At 37.2% G+C, this 19,901-nt stretch overlaps 2 protein-coding genes across 2 annotated transcripts; one reads left to right on the forward strand and one right to left on the reverse strand.

Moving 5' to 3' along the window:
- The first annotated feature begins 1,102 nt into the window (after positions 1-1,102).
- Positions 1,103-2,065, forward strand: LOC125582183. Its single transcript, XM_048748740.1, has one exon. The coding sequence runs from the start codon at positions 1,103-1,105 to the stop codon at positions 2,063-2,065; it is 963 nt and encodes a 320-aa protein (XP_048604697.1).
- Positions 2,066-10,482: 8,417 nt separating this feature from the next.
- On the reverse strand, positions 10,483-11,281 carry LOC125582184. Its single transcript, XM_048748741.1, has 2 exons — positions 11,000-11,281; positions 10,483-10,902 (listed from the first exon to the last, which is right to left on the reverse strand). The coding sequence occupies exons 1-2, from the start codon at positions 11,279-11,281 to the stop codon at positions 10,483-10,485; spliced, it is 702 nt and encodes a 233-aa protein (XP_048604698.1).
- Positions 11,282-19,901: the final 8,620 nt, after the last annotated feature.

A 19,901-nucleotide genomic window follows, 5' to 3' on the forward strand; every position in this document is an offset into this window, starting at 1 on the left:
TTGCCCATATCATTTATCTTCCCTAGATCAACCCCGATCACTATCAAATACTTTGTGTAGAATTTAGGTTCTACATTTTGGCGCCGTCTGTGGGGAAGATAAACGAAAAAATGTCTTTGCTAAGAAACCGATCTAAATTTCCTAAGCGCGACTATGGATCCCAACCAAACATCAGGAACCACTCCTTCGGGAATCAACGACATCGATCCTATCGGATCTAACTCGCCAGCCGGAGTAACCCCGGTTGGATTGATGGGAACCACTGATGCGACGGGAACAGCCCCTACGCAACGTATTCCTCCGATTGGGACTTCGAGTCAAGATTGATCTCTTCCGATCAACCATACGACAATTCCGGAACAAACTGGATCTCGATTTTGGAACCAATCCGGAAACAGATCACCCTCCGACGATCCAAATAGATCCCAATCCAGACCAATTTCGCCAACTAATCTGGCCCAAACCCGAGGAGAACTAACCGAACATCGAGGAATGATGACAACTCTAATTGACGAGATCCAAAGCCAAAGGATCACCAAACAAGCCCTTGCTAATAGGCTGGATCAAGCCGAAAAGGAACTCGCAGAATATCGAGCTGCAAACACTCGAGAAAGAAACCGAACACCCCTCGATCCATTAAGGTCGACATCCAACATACAAAGTACCGGATTGTTTAGCACCCCAGAGATCCCAAGCGCCCGATCCGGACTTTACACGGGAGAAAATTTGGAACGACCCCCACCGCAGGGCATCGCCCACCGAAGTTTAAGCTACAGCGGATATCGAAACAGAACTCCAACGACCGCGGAGCACCCCGACCCAATTCTATAATGGATCAACAGAGAGGCAAGGGGAGCAGAGGATGAGAATCTCACCACCAAACCTTTCCATCCCTGAGAATCAAACTTCATCCGCAGCAAGGACCGTCCGTCATGTAGGGCTCGACAACTTAACAGAACAAACTCGGAGACAAGATCCCCGCGGTCCCATCAATATCGACCCCCAAAAGGAAGATCTGGGAACCCCGAGCGACACCGGAACCTTCCAGAATTATATTGAAAGGAACGACGCCGAGCTCAAAAGAATACACACAATTGTACACATGGCGACGAGCTCTGGCCCCGACATTGATATGGTCATCGAAGAAACGAGAAGGACCCCACTTACAAACAGAATCGCCAGCGTAAGACTACATCATGTCGGGAAACTGAAATTCCCCGAATACGCTGGAAGCACAGACCCAAAAGCCCATGTGCGAGCCTTCCGCCTAGCAGTATCATGGGCACATCTCACCGACGACGAAAAAGAAGCAGGGTACTGTCGTTTCTTCGCCAAAAACCTCACCGGAGCCGCATTAGAATGGTTCGCTGGATTAGAAGAAAACTCTATCGACAACTTCACCCAGTTGGTGTCTACGTTCCTAAAACAATACTCAGTCTTCATAGAAACAAAAGTCACCGAAGCAGACCTTTGGAATCTCAAACAAGCACCTTTCGAACCAACCTACATAAACAAGTTTCGAGAAATAAAGGCCAAAATTTCACACCCAAACGAGGTCGTCGCCCTAGCAGCATTAAAGCATGGCGTTTGGTTCTCATCGAAGTTTAGGGAAGAACTAGCGGTTCGAACACCTGTGTCATTAGATGACGCCTTACACAGAACCTCGTACCTCGCCACCCACGAAGAGGAGGTCACAGCATTAAAGGAACAGTACAGTGCGAACAAGAATAATGTAATCAAAAAGCCGGCGACTCCCAAAGAACCAACCACCAAGGGACAACACTCCTACTCAATAAATAACTCGCCGCAGAAGTCTTCGACATACGACCTCAGTAAATACTGCGCCTTCCACGACCGCAAAGGCCACTCGACCGAGGAATGCCGAGCCGCACTTCGCAACCAAAACGAAAATAAGAAAACTAACGAAGAAGCCGAAGAAGAAGACGAGCCAATGCTCCAAAATCCAATCGAAAAGCAAAAGCCCCAACGAAAAAACGAGGTAGGGAAATCAAGCAAGAATCACCGAGCTCTCCACATCCGGCACCAAAGAAAAGGGTCGACATGATTTCATGGGGGCAACACAGCAACTCAACCGACGAAACCAAGAGCCAAACCGAAGGAAAAATCCGTTTCGAGATCTCGGTAGCAATCCGCACACTAGAAAAAAACCGACGAGGACACCCCTCCTCCCCAAGTCATGAAGTACAACCCAAACACAAGGCCTCCTAGCATGAGGTTTCCTAACTTCAAGCAAAATAATAAAATGAACAAAATTCGCGAGCTCTTGGAGAAACCGATTAAGAAAAAATACAGATTGCAAACCATCAACCGCAATCTGTCTGGGGGGGGGCAGAGACATTACCAACCAGCACTGATTAAGAGATAGAACTTCCCGGCCCACAACGAGGGTAGGAAACAGATCGATTTCATTTATGGAGGCTCGAAGTTCTGCAACACATTCAACTCAATCAAAGCATACCAGAGGAGAGCTGAGAACAATGTAGGAAGTAGATAACCCTTAACAGGTCCTGATCACGAAATCACCTTCAACGAAAATGAAACCGCAGACCTCGATAAACCACACGACGACGCTCTCGTGATACGAATCAAAGTCGGTGGCTGGGAACTATCCCGAGTAATGATCGACACCGGAAGCTCGGCCGACGTCCTCTTCTACGAAGAATTTAAGAAAATAGGATTCACCAAAGCACTCCTAAAACAAGAGCGAACTCCTCTCATTGGCTTCACAGGAGAGACGCCCTACTCTCTCGGATCATTCGGGCCCGCGGTTACCGCCGGAGAAGTCAGAAAAATCGTAGAATTCATCGTGATAGACCGTTCAGCTCCATTTAATGCAATCCTTGGTAGACCTTGGTTATACAGCATGAAGGCAGTTCCTTCGACATATCACCAATGCCTGAAGTTCCCAACGTCAAAAGGAGTCGAAACAATCAGAGGAAGCCAGAAGAACTCCAGGACATGCTACCTCGCAAGCTTTAAGGACATCGAACAACAACCTTAATCACAACCAAAGCTAACAACAGACGTATCTACGTACACGAACAATCGAACAACCGACCCTGTCCTCAGGGAAATAATCGAACTACGTTATGACTTGATCCCTCGACGAGGGTACATAGGCAACTCACGACACGAGTTCAGTCTCCTCCCACCAACAGAACTCAAAGTAGACACACCGCAACACCCGAGGAACAGCAGCTCGATAATATCAAAGGCTGTTTTTTTTTCACTAATTTGTAACGAAACATAATCCAACATCTCAGCAAATACAATCCCTAGACGTTCGAGCACAACAAAATTTCTCCTATCAGGAAATCGCATAAAATTCAGAGTTGACCAAAAACCAAGACCCCGATCAAGTCCTCGGTCGCGACCAACTCCACCAACAAGCGCGATAAAACTAATAAACAAAATCTTTTGTTACATCGAAACTGTCGATAAGAATATTTACAGAAATCGACACATGCCCCCAAAAGGTCGGCCTCGCACAAAACATAAAGTGGCGACAAACAAATCGGGACCCATGATCCCTTCTTTATTAAAAGAAACCGAATATTAATAAAGTAACAAAAGAAAAAAAAAACAAAAGAAAATTTTTCTAAAAATCTATTCTTCGATGCCAAATTCACCGTCCTCAAACCGGTCATCCGAGCACTTCGCCGCTCCGTCCGCTGCAGAAGGAACCTTAGCAAAGAAGTCCTCAGGCAGATCTTCCAAAATCTGAGGCAGGTTGAGCTTCCCGATAGAGAAATCCGAGGTCGCCATCACATCAACTTCGGATCCGAGCTCGACCTCCTTTGCTTGAAGCCGCAACAACTCATCCAAAGCCAGGAGATTGTTGTTCATAATCTCTTTCAAGAGATCTATGTTGGCCACAACTTCCCGAAGACGAGCCTCACTATCAGCCGCCGCCTTCTTTTGTTCCCATTTTTCCTTCAGAGAAACCAACACTTCCAGATAGCTGTCCACCATAATCTTCTTGGCATCATAGATCGCACGGCGAAGGTCATCAGCAAACTTGTTGGCAGAAGATTCAACCTTCGCCTCCAGAACAGAAATTTGCTCAAGGGTTGATCTCCTTTCGTTGCTCACAACCCGCAGACGAGCTTCGAGCGTAGCAGCATGAATCCCCAGCTTTTGGGCGACAGCCAGTTAGGCGGGGTTGGCACGCTCCCGATCTTGAGCCATCTTAAGACCGAGTTTTAGCTCACGAACAACCTTCTTTATTTCGTTAAGTTCGTCAGAACGTGGAATGTCCTGTAGGCGTTTTTCTAAAGTCACCACGAACTCATTGTTAGCTTCCATAGCTTGAAACACAGCAGATCAATAAAGATAAAACGAACCAAAGATTCCACAAAGATCATGTTTCAAAAAGAATCACCTTAGCGTGGGCCACGGCCATCTTTACATAGGCTTCGCGCTCCGTCATGTTACGCAGAGAAGGAAGCGGACATCCGATGGGCTTGAAATGCCTCACCAAATGAGCAACACTGTCTGGATCCTCAGTAATAGGGCAGTCCTTGGAATGCGAGAACTGCCAATGAAACAGCTTGGCAACAACCGTATCATTCGGGACAACAAGACAACGATCCGAACCATTCGTCTTAGCTTTCTTTGGAGGATGATCACGCCCCTCCGAACCCGTTGGACTGCTCGACTTAACGCGAGCAATAGATGCCTCACCTTCAGGATCTTTGGTCCCTTGGGACGAGGACCGCGGAAGTCGAGTCTCCTCACGCAGAACCTCTGTGAGTGCGTCGCTCACGTCTCCGAATCGAATGCGTTCCGCATTGGCAACACCAGTTCGAGTTCGCACCCTGTCAGAATCACAAGAGTTAGATATTCTCGAAGTCATGTTATTTAGCAAGTAAAAACGAGATTGAACGAAATACTACGATAAGTTCCCGAACGAAGCTAAAGGCTTTATAAAGATTGAGACCTCGCAATATCTCAACAACACGAGTGAAAAAATCTCGAAAGATAAGGAAACTGGGATATTCTGAAATTATATACTTATCCATCGAAAAAAATTCAAAATATCGAGATCAAAGATCAGCGAATATCCAAAGACATTAAATAAAAAAGAAAAAAGCTAACTAGAAACGGAGTCATCGGGGACAGACGGCCCCCCGATTTGATCCACAGAATCATCTGAGCTTTGAGGAAGATCGAGTTCAGAAATCGACCAATTAGGCACCGCAGCCGACGCGAGACGATCCACGCATTCTCTTTCCATTTCCTTCAAACGAGCAAGTTCTGCGTCCACAGTCAAGCCTCCATCGTTGAGCTCGATCAAGAGATCGATATTCGCGACCACCTCCTGTAGTTGAATCTCAGCAGATATTTCATTTTTCTTGCTCGCCCACCTATCTTTCAAGGATTCAAGGATCTCCCGATACTTGGCTGCAGTGTCGCAACGAGCAATACGGGAAGCTCGACGAACATCCCGATCCCTCTCAACTTCGGTAATTATTGCCAGTTTAGCGACCATCCAAGATTCGAGAGCCTTATTTGCCAGATGAACTCTCTTCCAGTCTTCAGTTAAAGCTTCGATCTTCTCAGCATCCTCCTTCCCCTCTCGCTTGGTGGCTTCAAGCTATTTTGAAAGCCTCTTGTTCTCAGAGCCAATGCTTTTGATTTCCTTATCATTCCTGGAAGCCGCGACATGATCTTCCATCATCACGACATATTCATTGAAAGCCTCCATAACCTGAAAAGAAATCGAGGTAAGCAAATACTACGAAGTGATTTCTTGAAAAAAGATAAACGAGAAACGAACCTTAGAGTTCGCCACAGCAACCTTGGCGTAGGCCTCCTTCTCAACTGACGAAGCAAGAGACGGAAGACGGCAACCCGCGGACCTCATACGACCAGCGAGGGAAATCAGATCGCTCTGAATCGCAAATGAAGAACCATCTCCCTCCGGGACAAACCTAGGACGAGATGGACTGGGCAAAGACCCCTCCGATGATCGACGACGTTTACGAATCACCGCGACGGTCTCCTCATCCATACCAGGACTCAACGAAGCAGGAGGCTGACTTTCTTCTGAAACATCGTCATCGTCGGAATCATGGATTGAGATTAAACGGGACTTTCCTGAAGCTCGACTCCTTGATGCAGACCCGGAAGTTCGGAACGACGGCCTCCTCACGAGCTGTCTATTTAACCGATCCGAAAACTTGTCCTGAGCAGAAGAAGCCCCTGCAACCTCTCGAGAATGCCCGACCTCGTCCTCAGACTTCTCGATTAAAGGAGCTTTGCCAGTCCCCACTGGCAAGGCAAAAACAGTCCATATTCTTGCCATTAACTGAGTTGGAAATATGGCCCAGTATCATTCATGCGAACAAAATTTTAAGGTCTCTTTTTACCAAAAAAAAAAAAATTGTAAGGTCTCAGCGAATAGTGTAGTGTGAATTAGTAAATATTAGCTGGAAACAAAAACTCAGCTTTTTTTTTTTTAAATCATTTCTTAACTCACTCCTTCGTGATGATAATGATCATTGAATTCAGCACCGAGATTGTTTTGTCTAAAAAACGGTGTTTAGAAAATAAATCATGTTTAACCGTGAATTATGTCGTGTGCGACGTTGACAGGATCATGAAGTAAATTAAATTATTACTGTCAGTGCCAAGTGTTTACATTTACCATAATATAGATTAGTTTTGACGATCATGTGGTAAGACCATGCAACTCTATTTTTTTCTACCTGATCGAGATAATTCCTGGGAAACATTTTTTTACCTTTGTATTTACTATACCATTTTTACGACTTGATAAAAAAATATACCATCACACTGCTATAACTATGATCACTAATCAAATTAATATCAAACAAAATATATTAAAATATATGATTTCATCCATTAAATGTATTATTTTAAACTTTTTGTCACATTACTCTATAATCATGATCACAAATCAAAATGAATATCACCAAAACAGTATATCTCAATGCATTCTATTCATACGAGCATTGTTCAAAAAAACTCCAATTTCTTCTAAAACTTTCTTGCAAATTGGTTTTCCGATTTTGGTCAAAAGTGGACCAATTCGAGCAACCTCTCCGAAGGATTTTCATCATACCACGAATCTCATCCGACATCGAGGAACTTCCAGCAGAAACTACATTAAGCAAAATAAAACAAAAATTTTAGTCTTCGATCCCGAAAACCCTAAACGTATAGGCGAGATAGAAACTAACCGATATTTTCGGCCCAACGCTGAGAGAGCCGGGAGAAATCAAAGTCACCCATAGATGCTTGATCCATCCGGAAAACGAAGAACTGTTCGCGCCACTTCTCTTCTCGATAAGGAATATCCTCTATGACGTGACGACCTGGACGAGGAGAAACAAGGAAAGTCCCAGGGGTCTGATTGTTTCGCTTCACCAGAACGAACTGACGAAACTCGCTAAGACCAAAAGCGAGACCCTCCTCCCTAGCCTTAACCAGAAAGGCAACAAGATGCCTGAGAAAATTTGGGAGAAGCTGAGAGAGGGATAACCCAAGCTTCGCCAAGATATCAAGTATTGCTTCCGGAATCGGGAAGATAAGACCGCAAGAGTGGAAAAAGGAAAGATAGGCTCCGTAGTATCCCTCTCTCACGGTTTCAGGGGTCTCATCCGCGCTGGCCAAATCAAGAACAACGGAACGATCAACCCCATAAACCTCGTAAAGGTTCTCGAGATCGTCCGCGGCAGTAGTTTTACGAGGAAAATTGAAAGACGAACACATCTTGATCTCGAATAGAAAGATTTTAGAGCAAGGGAGAAAGAGAGCTGAAATAGGAAACGGAGATAAGGCTGAAAGAAAGCCTCCTACGTATATATAAGCCTCCTTAACGGCTCTATCATCGCTATCGAGAAAGACAATTATAACCTAAGGCGTCGACTAAAGTAGTCGTTACCGATTAAAATAATAATAAAAGAAAACGCGCCGACAAACGGCTCTTTTCGAAAACGATCATTAAAAGTGAACCCGAACGATTTCAACCATCTAACCACAAAATCCATAGCCCCTTTTTCCTTTTCGATCAAATCAAAAAAGGATGGGGGACAAATGTTGGACCCAATTTTGGTCAAAACCGAAATGGGCCACGATCAAAGACATGGGCCGTGACATGCCAAGGCCCACAACCAGAATCAAGCTCGAGAAAGGAGCCACAAAGATCGCGCAACAAGAAGCTGAGATCGCGGAGCTACCACGGAGATCTCGGAGTCGATTCGCTATAAAGGAAGGAGAAGAAACAAGGAAGATGACACGTTCAAAACCCTAGAGAGAGCTTTACATTCACATCGATCTTATTGTCTTCCCATTTTTAGATTCCTTCTTTATCGAACTTGTTTGTATCAATCGATCTAGTTCAACTTATTGTATTAGATCCCAGTTATCAATAAAGTCTATTTTCGCCTACCGGAAACTATTTAACATCGTTGTGTTTTAAAGATATTGTTGCCCACATCATTTATCTTCCCTAGATCAACCCTGATCACTATCAAATACTTTGTGTAGAATTTAGGTTCTACAGGGGTTGCTTGCAAAATCAGGGTACACCGAATTCAAGTGTTTCCACGCTTTTGCATCAGAGGGATGATTGATCTCGCCTTCCTTCTAAGTATGTTCTGCATGTCATCTCATCGCTGCTGCCGTCTTTTCAGATTGATATAATCTCTTCAATATATCCTTGATAGGTAAGTACCACATCCGCTGGTACGACACCCTATTCCGCCCACGTCCTTGAGGTTTATATCGTGGCTTCTTGCAAAATTTACACTCTAACAATTCTGCATGTTCTCCCCAGTATATCATACAGTTGTCTATACACACATCAATCATCTCCGAAGGTAAACCAAGGCTATGAACCAGTTTCTGAATCTAATAATAAGATTCAACACACTAATTATCTTCGGGCAAATACTCTTTAAACAACTGAGCCCATGCATCCATACAAACTTCAGGTAAGTTATGATCAGTTTTGATATTCATCATCCTAGCTGCCAATGATAATTTAGAAAGACCTTTTCTACAACCTTCATAAATTGGCTCATTAGCTGCTAGCTAGCATTTCATAAAATCTTTTTGCATCCAAATTAGGCCCCTCTACATTTTCAACCTCCTCTATTACTGATCTTGTTTCACGAAATGCATTTGTAACCATATCATGCATCCTATCATGATCTACCATATGATCCTCTTGAAGGTTACAACTTTCAGAAGGTAAATGTGGTTCTTCTCTGTTACGAACATTTTCAACCTGATTACTACTTCTAGCTTCATTCCTATTATCAGCTTCTCCGTGGTTAAACCAGATATAGTAATATGGAGTAAATCCTCTATTTACTATATGTTTCCAAACCGTTTCACTAGCAGCAAACTTGGTACTGTTGCATTTACGACAGAGACAAAACATTTTAAATGTTTCTAGTGTGAGAGACGTCTGTCCGGTGTGGTACATGAACATCTCTGCTCCGTTGAGAAATTCTGATGTTACTCTTCTGCTTGAATCTTTATGCGCATACATTCAACTCCGAAGCTCATAGATATTTCCACGCAATTTTTTTTTACTCTTTCTCGTTTTATTTTTATGCATCTTAAGGATGAGGGAGAAGATCATATTTATAGGGAAATTTCAATTTTGGTAGGTAACAATGTTACACTGAATTTACGTTTGATAATAACTTAACCGAAATGTGCAACTGCATTCCTCGTAAATTGGTCGTTAATCAGATGGTAGATCTTCGATGTTACTTAGTCGCATATTTACGACTACTTTACGACCACTTGAAAGTGTAGTCGTAAACGCGAAGTTAATTTATGACCAATTTACGACGAGAACAATTAGTAACAAAGTTACGTCTAAATTACGACGAACTTTCAGATAGTCGTAATGTATACGTAAAGTCAAAGGTAATTTACGACTACACATATGTAGTCGTAAATCGTAGTCGTTACTCCCACGTTTTCTTGTAGTGAGAACCGGAATATACAATGATTGTCGTAATACTCCCCTTCACGTTGGTACATGAAGATCATGAATGCCCAACTTGGACAACAAATGAAAAAATTGTGCTCGTCCCAATGCCTTCGTAAGAATATTTGCAACCTGATCTTGAGTTCGAGTGTGATACAGTTTGATCAAACCTTTTTGAACCGTATCATGGACAGCATGACAATCATTCTCAATGTGTTTCGTACGTCATGAAAGACGGCATTAGAAGCTATGTGTATGGCAGATTTACTATCACAGTAGAAACGCGTAGCATGTTGTTTAACATCCAGCCCCTTCAACAACTTGCGAAGCCACTTAACCTCACGCAAAGCAGCTGCCATAGAACGATACTCAGCTTCAACAGAAGAGTGAGACACTATTTTCTGCTTCTTGGTCTTCCAAGAGATAGGAGAATCACCAAGCATTACCACAAAGGCACTGAGAGACCGTCTAGTGAGAGGACACGCCGACTAGTCTGAGTCGCAAAACACTGTCAACGATAGGTCACCCGACGAACTGAGCATAATACCCTGCCTAAGTGTCCCTTTAAGAAAATGTACAACACGAAGAGCAGCTTGCCAATGATCCTGTCGAGGCTTCTTCATGAACTGTGACAATTTGTGTACAGAGTAGCTCAACTCTGGTCTAGTGTGAACAAGATAAATCAAGCGTCCCATGATCAAATGATGGACTTTGTCATCGTCACGCTTCTGTCTGATCTCTTCTGCAACTCCACACATACACATCGACAAAGGTCTGTAGACAGCCAACTCTTCCCACAGAGTACTCAGACGACCATAGTACTCTAGAACAGACTGTCCTTCTTGCCTACAAGCCGCTAGTTGCGCCTTTATTTGATGTATTCTGTCTTTGTTTCCAACAGATAAGCGCTGTTTAAGACCATACCACAGCTGACTTACCTCGGAAACAAACGTAACTGAAGACTTTACTTTAGCATCAAATTGATGACCGTATCCAACCTATCACCATTGAGTTCGTTGCAACCCAATTTTCATAATCGGAACTATCACTCGATGGTTTCTTCACCGTTCCGTTAACAAACCCCACCTTCCTCTTGGCTTGGAGTGCATTCAACATCTCGTTTGCCCAAAGGTTGTAGTTTTCTCTGTTCAACATGGCCGGAGTTATCATAGCACCAGGATTATCGGTGTGATGAGTATACGGCGTTACAGCAGACACCTCTGCTTTTTCAACAGTTTTGACCACAGAACTCGACGTTAGACCGTCTTTAACATCATCACCTGCCATCGTCACCGACGAAAACCAAACGGCAACAACAACTCGAAACTAGGAAACGTTACTGAATATTGATTAGCTCTGATACCATGTAGAAGTGGATATCGAACTTTAACTTGCAAACTTGTTTTATTAATGTACACAAATAAGAGTATATATACATCACATAGGTCGGCCTTAACAAACTGATAAGCATTATCTCTAAACATTGGTATTTATCTACAACAGAACCGAAATATACGATGATTATCGTAATATCAACTCATGCACTCGCCACAATTAAAATCTGCATCTCAGAAAAAATGAAATATGAACACAACAAAGAAACAAAAATTCTAGATATGGTGATTGGTTGGGTTGTAGCAAGTGACTTTAGCTATAATTTTTTTCTACGGCCTTAAAAACCACCAATTATACTTTATATTAGTTTTTAAAGGTACAACCAAAAAATTAAAGGTACAGCCAGAAAAACAAAAAAAAAGAATAGTTGTAAAAGTCTAATTTTCTAAAGCTCCATCTTTTTGGCTGTAGGAAATTTTAAAACTACATCTCTTAAAGCTAAATCAAAAAATTCGCACTTACTAAATTCTAAAGTAAATTTTCTACTGTTACAACTCAACCAATTACTTCCATGATCATTTCCATTCAGACGCTATTGACTAATTATATTCCCAAATACGATCCTAAAGGTACACACCAGTTTAAACACTAAACTTAATTTTAAACAGCAAATCACAGAAGATATATAGATTCATTCTACAAAAATTAATAGACAGCTCAAACATTACATCATAACTTGAGATTAAAAAAAAAAGTGAAGATAGGAAACCACTACTTGAATAACTGTTCTAATCTCATATACTAACCAAGCATTATCACTGGCTTTCCTGATTTGAGCCGTAACTATCTATGTGGAGAAATTCACAGAGCATAAACCTCCCATCACTGGAAAGTCTTGATCGTTCTCCTCCAATGGACTCGACGGCGCTTCCGGTGAACTTCTTCACCGGAGATTTCCCTTCTGGGTTCAATAATTGGAATATTAAACCTGCTTAACAAATCATTAGCCGATCCTTAACAATAAAATTGCACGGTGACTATTGTTTTAAACTCAATTCATTTGAAGGGTTACCTGAGAACCTGGCTGTGTGCAAACGCTTAAAGAAAAAATTCCATTTCTGTCTATGGTTCCTCATCACCATCATTCAAGCTTTATTTTAATATATATGGTGCAGATGAAATGATTAAGATAGGAAGGAATGAGATAGATTATGGGTTGCATCAGACTTTAATGAGCAAAAGAAAAAAACAGATTCAATTGCTTCATCCGCCACCATCAGATCTGATTCCCTCTCCTGAACGACAAATTCTCCGGTCCATGACCAAGCTCATCGGCAACAGATGGTGTGGCTTGGAGGTGGGTTTTAGAGTTTACTGAGCTCCGAACTCGATATAACTGAGAAACTGGGTTAGACAGTTGAATCCTTCGCTATTATTGTTTTCCTTTCTTTTTTTTCTTCGGGCAATTCTACTAAATAAACTATTTTCAAGTTTAATCACAAAAATAAACTATAAAGAGAAAAATGATCATAATCTTTCATTTAATTAATAAAAAGACTCTAATACTCTAAATATATAAAAAATAAGAAAAAAATAAGAAAAAAATAAGAAAAAAATAATTAAAAATAATTAATTTTTTTTATAGTTTTGGATTATATGTTTCAAATTTGAACTTTTTTATAAATTTTTCTTTTTTTAATTTTTTTTCAAAATTTTTTTTTTATTTTTTTTCAAATTTTCTTTTTGTAATTCGAAAATACTTTTTGAAATTAATTTTAAAATTTTTATTTTCAAATTTTTAGTTTTTATTTTTTATTTTATAAAATTTTAAATCTCAATCCCAAATCTCCATCCCTTGACTCTAAATCCTAAGATTTTGATTTTTTAACTCTAGGGATATAAGTATATATTTACCTCTTTAATGAAACATTTTGGTCATTTTGATAAGTTTATATTTATGACATCAATTTTTTTAGTACTATCGTAGGGTATTTCCCGTATAATAAAATATCAATTAATAATATATATTGACATTTGAAAATGTAAATATATGAAAGAAGGAAGTGACAAACTGGAGAAAGGCAGCACGTCGAAGAAGTAGGCTAAGCCGGCGAAAAAAGTTTGATCTCAATTACTACTACATATAAAAGAAGGATTCGAACGAGCTTTGTGTCCCTCCGAGTTATGCATGCATGCATTAGTATAATTATTATTAATAATTTGGGCTTCTTAGGCCTCTTTGTCTTTTACTTTTTATCGTGTTGCCCATTTGATAAATTTACCGGTGTAAAAGATGCAGATTTTCTTCTAATATTAAAAATATGTAGCATGCAACCGCGCTGAATTTTGTTTTCATTTATTTTTATATAAACATTTTATTTTTAATTCTAAATTTGTATATGTTATAATATATATATGTGTCTATCAATTTTTAAAACATAATAAGTTTACGGTATATTTTTTTCATTGAATATATTGTTTCAAACTTTCATATGTATTTGTATCTTCTTCTATATATATATTTTCGGATTATTATTTCATTATTAAAATCGTAACTATATATATAAATATTAGTAAAATATTGTTTTATTGTCATATTCAAAGATATTGTAACATTTCACAAATTTAGAAAGTTTTTTAAAAAATTAAACTTTTCGCTTCATAGATTTATATTATGGAGTAAATAATTAAACATTTAGTTTTTGTTTAATTTTTAAAATAAACTATATAGTTTTAAATTTGTTTTTATTGGTTTAAGGTAGTAAAGATTAATCATTGTTAGATAATATGATTTTTGTTATTTAAAAAAAATCTTTATAATTTTAAAAGTTAACATCGATAAATATTTAAATAATTAATATATTGAGGTATAATATTACAATATTAAATTATATCTATTTAATTTATGCTATCTATAAATACAATGGATCATCTATTGTTTAAATCCAATTATTGATAGCGCAATAAAATTTTTTGATATGCCCAAAATTTAAATGATAAGATTAGAGGTTAAATGTAACATGATTTTCTAGGAATAGGTCCATTTTTAAAAAAAAATTACACATAAATCAAAATTATGACACATGTTTTAATATATATCTATTATTATATAATTGGGTTTCTTTCTCTCCTAGAGTGTCTACATGGGATGTGACATGAGTAAGTCGGGTTCTGACAGCGCGAGACATGTCCCATCCCAGATGTAAAACTCATCGTTTCATTTATTTTGGTTTACAATTCGTTTAGGCTTTACAATTTAGATGGGCTTCGTTACTCTTTATTTGGGCTGTTTGAAGAACAATTACTTTACGATTCTTACATTCACCTTCCTCAAGAACGTTCTTCAAGAACGTGGTCCAAAAAATCTAGGGTTCTTAATGTTCTTCAATCTTCCATTCCTTTCCGGTAATGGTTTTTCCGGAGAATCAATTAAGACAAATCGTCATGTCAATTACATGGATCGCGATGTTTAAGTATGGTTTCGTCTCATCTTCTTCCCCATGGGCACGTTACGGCCTGAATTAATTCACTGCCATTAACTAGGTTCTTAACTCCTTAGATCCACTTCCACCACGATTTCTAATTCATTGCATCTGCCTCTCTTCCAGGTGGTGCATCTACAGCTATAAAAAGGCACAGCTACATTCTGTAAACATCATTCTCATAACACTCAATAAGAATTGAAACTTCTTCTTGCAAAAGAATGGGTAATGGATCTCTATTCTTTGCTGACTTGAAACTCGCCGGTGTGCTCTCTCCGTGGAGTTCGATTTCTGGTAATTCCTTTGAACATCATGTTTTTAAAAACAAAATGTTGCGTTAAAAGTCAGAATAAACAAGCTTTTTAATCAACAACTTTTCTTAACCCATTTGGGAGATGACTTCGCACACGTTTGTTGAATTTAATTCGTTCATCTGTTTCAGGTGACCCTCATGGAAGCCACCGTGGAGTGTAGTCTCGGCCAGTCTCCGGTGGAAGCCATCGTCTATGTTGAAAAATCTAGATTTCTTCTCACCGGCTATGTGAATCTGGAACCGCTACAGACTGCAATCGTTGGCATTAGCGATTTTAGTAACTCCTGCATGAATGGAAAAATGGACTTAGGTCACTTAACGATCGTTATGGATGGGAATCGTTTCTTTAGATCTTCTTCCTCCTTTTTTCACTATCACCAAGAGTAGAAAGATGATCATCATGAAGGCTTGAGTCGATCTGTAATTTTTTTTGTCAGGATCTAAAAAACAAAATTTAAGAAGCTAAGTTACTGAGAAACTTTGCAATCTGGTGTTTGGAGTTTTTTTTATAAATTTACAATAATCATTTTGAGATTGATTCTTCTCATGTTTCATTACATATTAGTGTTTGCCAATCTTTTATGCTCTTTTTAACATGGAACTTCACTCCGCTGCAATTATTGGCCGTGGATGTGGAGCCTAATGTGACGTCGCCACCAGCAATAACCCCAAATTCATGGGAGGTAACCTCCTTCATTTGAATTCCACATCCAACTTTTGCAGTGCCACTTTCACCTTTCATTAATCTCCTGCAACTTGCAGGCTAGCTTTTCCTAAATGCAACTTCTGGCACACATTTATACTTTGACAAAGAAACAAGTGACGGTGACACCTTCGTATCCCAGTAACTTGCTCTAGCTTTAACAATTTATTCTTGAGTTTTTGCTTGAAAACCCTCCATGTAGACAAATACGTCTGTTTTATTTTTTAGCTTTGGTAATGATGACTTAGCCTCTTCCACAAGTTTGACCAAATATGGTGGTGTTAATAAAATATAAACAGTAGCAGAGTCAGGGCTCGACACCTATGTGGTCAACTCCCCTCCTCAGGTCCATTGCCTACATTTTTCGTAATGCTTATTGCTTTCACATTTCATTCATTCTAGACGCTTATTAATATGTTCTAATTCAGGTTGTAGAGTTCCTTATTATTTTTTTTTGTCAACTGTGTTTCTTATTCGTTAAGGATTGACTTTTTATTCCTTACCAACATATCAGAACTAAAGCCGATCTGAGGAAGTTGGTGACAGAGGAGATGCTGCAATCGGACGGGCAGAACTCGATCATTATCGTAGATGGTGCTAATATGATAGGGTGGCCTGAGAAGATGATTGATGATGAGCTGGAGATCGTGAGGAATGATGGTGTTGTGCAGCTTCCAAGAGAGATCCCACACTCCATCAACATTCAAGTTGCTAAGGTTTTTATCAAGTTTGAATCATCATGATGAGATTGCTAATGTATCATTATGTTGAATAGACTTCTCTAAGTATAGGTTGGTGATGGATGTGTTGCAGGCTGTGAAGAGAGCAGTTGTGCCGGTCATCTGACGTGGAAGGAATGGATACCCCCAATCCCTAATGAGCTATTGGATTCAGTTGACATCTTGCAACATAATGAAACTGAGCTCTGTCGCTTGACCGGAATGCCTACTAAAACTTTTTAACAGATTCGCCAAGCTGTTGTAAAGTGTCATAAATTGGTACTTGACGGAGAGTATGGTTAAACCGTCCTTTCATATATGTCGCAAGTGATGAAATGTTGCCAAGTTACATATTATTAAATAGTTTTATTTATTATGGAGTTTTTTTTGTCAACCTATTATTATGGAGTTATTTTAATAAAATGTATATTTAGCTTTGTAATCGTGCTACTGCTTGATGTGATAATTAAGTCAAGGACTATTCAAGTTTTCTTATATGTAATACCAGTTTTCTTATATGTAATACCAAATTTCCTGTGAAACATTACAATTTCTTTTTGTATCATGTGTCATCATTAGAATGATTCTTAGAAATATTAGAGAAATATGTTGGTTCATCTAATTATATAATAAACTTTTTATTAAACTAACAACAAATTCATTATTAATGTCATTTATTATTTCCTTAAATAAAAATTACGGAATTGTCTAATGTGGCTAAAGTATATATGACAATTAATGATTTTGAACAATAAAGAACTGATAAAAAAATAATGTATCTTCTATCAAATTTGTTTAATTTTAAACTATTAAAATAATTTAAAAAAATCACAATAACTATATTATAAAAATTTAGATTTTTCTGTATATGTTATATTTTGAATTTAAAAAAAACGACTATAAATTACTAAAACTGTTAAAAGTCTCACATTCAATTGCGAACCATGGTTTAAAATTTTTGTTATGACAAAATACAAATGATTACAAAATCATATAAATAAAAGTCTAATTTAATTAATCATTAAGATTTGAAATATATATGTATATATATCATTCTAAATTAAACTATAAACCATATTGAATAAATAAATATTTTAATTTCAAAATTTACTTTGAATAATTTTTTTTTGATAAAAGTTTTGAACTAACATTGATAAATTTTTTTAAATTATAAATTACTAAATTTAGTAATCCCACAATGAAAATTTTGTTATCAGTAATTTAAAGTTTTTGCTATTAAAGATACACATGATCAAAAAACAAATATGAGTAGAAAACATCATTTAATAGACATTAATATTAAAAATATACTATGTATGTTAATATCATTTAAATTTAATTACATATCCTATCAAATTTTTTAAAAAATTGTTTGGATTAATAAAATTGATTTATACGTTCGCACCAATTTAATTATATATGTAATAGTTACTGACTTTTAATTATTCAATATATATTTATTATTTCATAATATGTAAGAACATATAATACATAAAAGAATTTCTATATATAATGTTTATCCCGCGCAAAGCGCTGGTCTTAATCTAGTTTCAAGTATAAGTAGATCATTTTTTTGAAGGGAGGAGAAAAATCTAATTACAATATATTTTTTTTGAAGTGATTCCCCATAAAATTTGCTTACTTTTTTGTCACGAAGTTCAAACTAAAGAAATTAACAAAAAAGTAAAATGGAAACCATAACCAATGATTAATAAACAATCAAAAAATACTTTTACAAAAATTTGTTTAAAAATAAAGTTTAGAAGATATAAAAAATGAAAATTATTGAAAATACATAATATAATTGCAAAAAATAAGTCAACAAACAATAATTTAGTGAAAATACATAATCTAATCTAAAATATATATAAACTTCCTAAATATTTAAAAAATCATAAAAACGAAAATAAAATAAATACATTTGTGATATTATTTCTTATATTTCATCAAACTCAGACCAAGAGAAAAATATGTATTCTCACAAATATTTTTTCTTTTGTGCTTACCAAAATCCAACTTTACAAAATTAATATGAAAAATGATGGAAAAGCACAAGCAGTGATTATACATAATCAAAACATTTTCTTAAAACTAAAATTATATAATAAATAAAAAATAAAAAATATCATCCATAGTACTATCACCAAGTATCAACACACTTTTAAAGAAAGAAAAATGACATTGTAACATCGTTTCTTTAACTTTTATTTTAAGTAAATAATTATAAAGTTCTGACTAACCGCGATATACAAAGTCTAACAAAACATATGATAGTGGATGATCTCAAAAAAATCAAATAAAGCAAAGGAAATGTATCATCTAATTAAAAAAATATTACCTCATTCAAAGAATCACAATTATGTAATTATGTAATTTAGTCAACTACACTTCTTTCGCTCTCAATATCATAACATGTTATATAAAAAAGATCACATTAAATAATGTTTCATAAAAATAGATAACTAATCTTTCAAAACTAAAAAACAAAATGTCTGATCAAAACATTTAATTGCGTCAAAATCTCGCGCGAAGCGCAGACTCGCCCTAGTAAGATATATAAAAGCGTTCGGTTTGGGGATCCTCTTCATCTTAGCTATCTAAGTGGCAAAAATTATCAGCGAATAAGAAACTGTCATATTGCCACGTTCGATGTCAAAAAAGAAAAGAAAAAAACTCATTAACGGGCCTGAGAAAAAAATTATTAAGTAACTTCAAACTCATTACATCGAAGTCACACTTCACATAAATATCTAACTAGATGGTGGCCCTACACGAGGACTAATATATATCCAACTAATTCAAATTTTAACATAATTTTTAATTTCAATCTAAATTATTTAATTAGTTTCAAGTATTAAATTAATTAGAGATATAAGTTTTTTTATCATAAGACAACATAGATAATGGTTTGGTATTTGTAAAATCTTTTATTTATTCTATCATTAAACAATACATGTAAAATATATCATCATTATAATAACCTAATAATTCTTATTATTACTTTAAAAATAATGTAAAAAATAAATCGACAAATAAACCATAATTACCAAATTATCATTGAAGCCTATGAAATCAAATCCCTCTTCATCAAAGTCTTAATTGCATTTTATATGAATTTCTTCTTCATCAGAGTTCATATTGACACCTATTAACAAAATTTATAATAATTAAAACAGACCTCTATTTAATAAAATTTATAAAATAAAAGTAATAAATTATATATATCTAGTAAAAGGTGTATTTTTTTAATTTTTAACAGGGAGATATTGTATTCTTTGGACTCATATTTTGATTGATAAAAAAATTATGTGGTATAAAAGAGAAGCAAACTTCATTTTAAAAATAATTATAAAAT

Source organism: Brassica napus, chromosome C2, assembly GCF_020379485.1.
Source record: "Brassica napus cultivar Da-Ae chromosome C2, Da-Ae, whole genome shotgun sequence".
Taxonomy (NCBI): Eukaryota; Viridiplantae; Streptophyta; class Magnoliopsida; order Brassicales; family Brassicaceae; genus Brassica; species Brassica napus.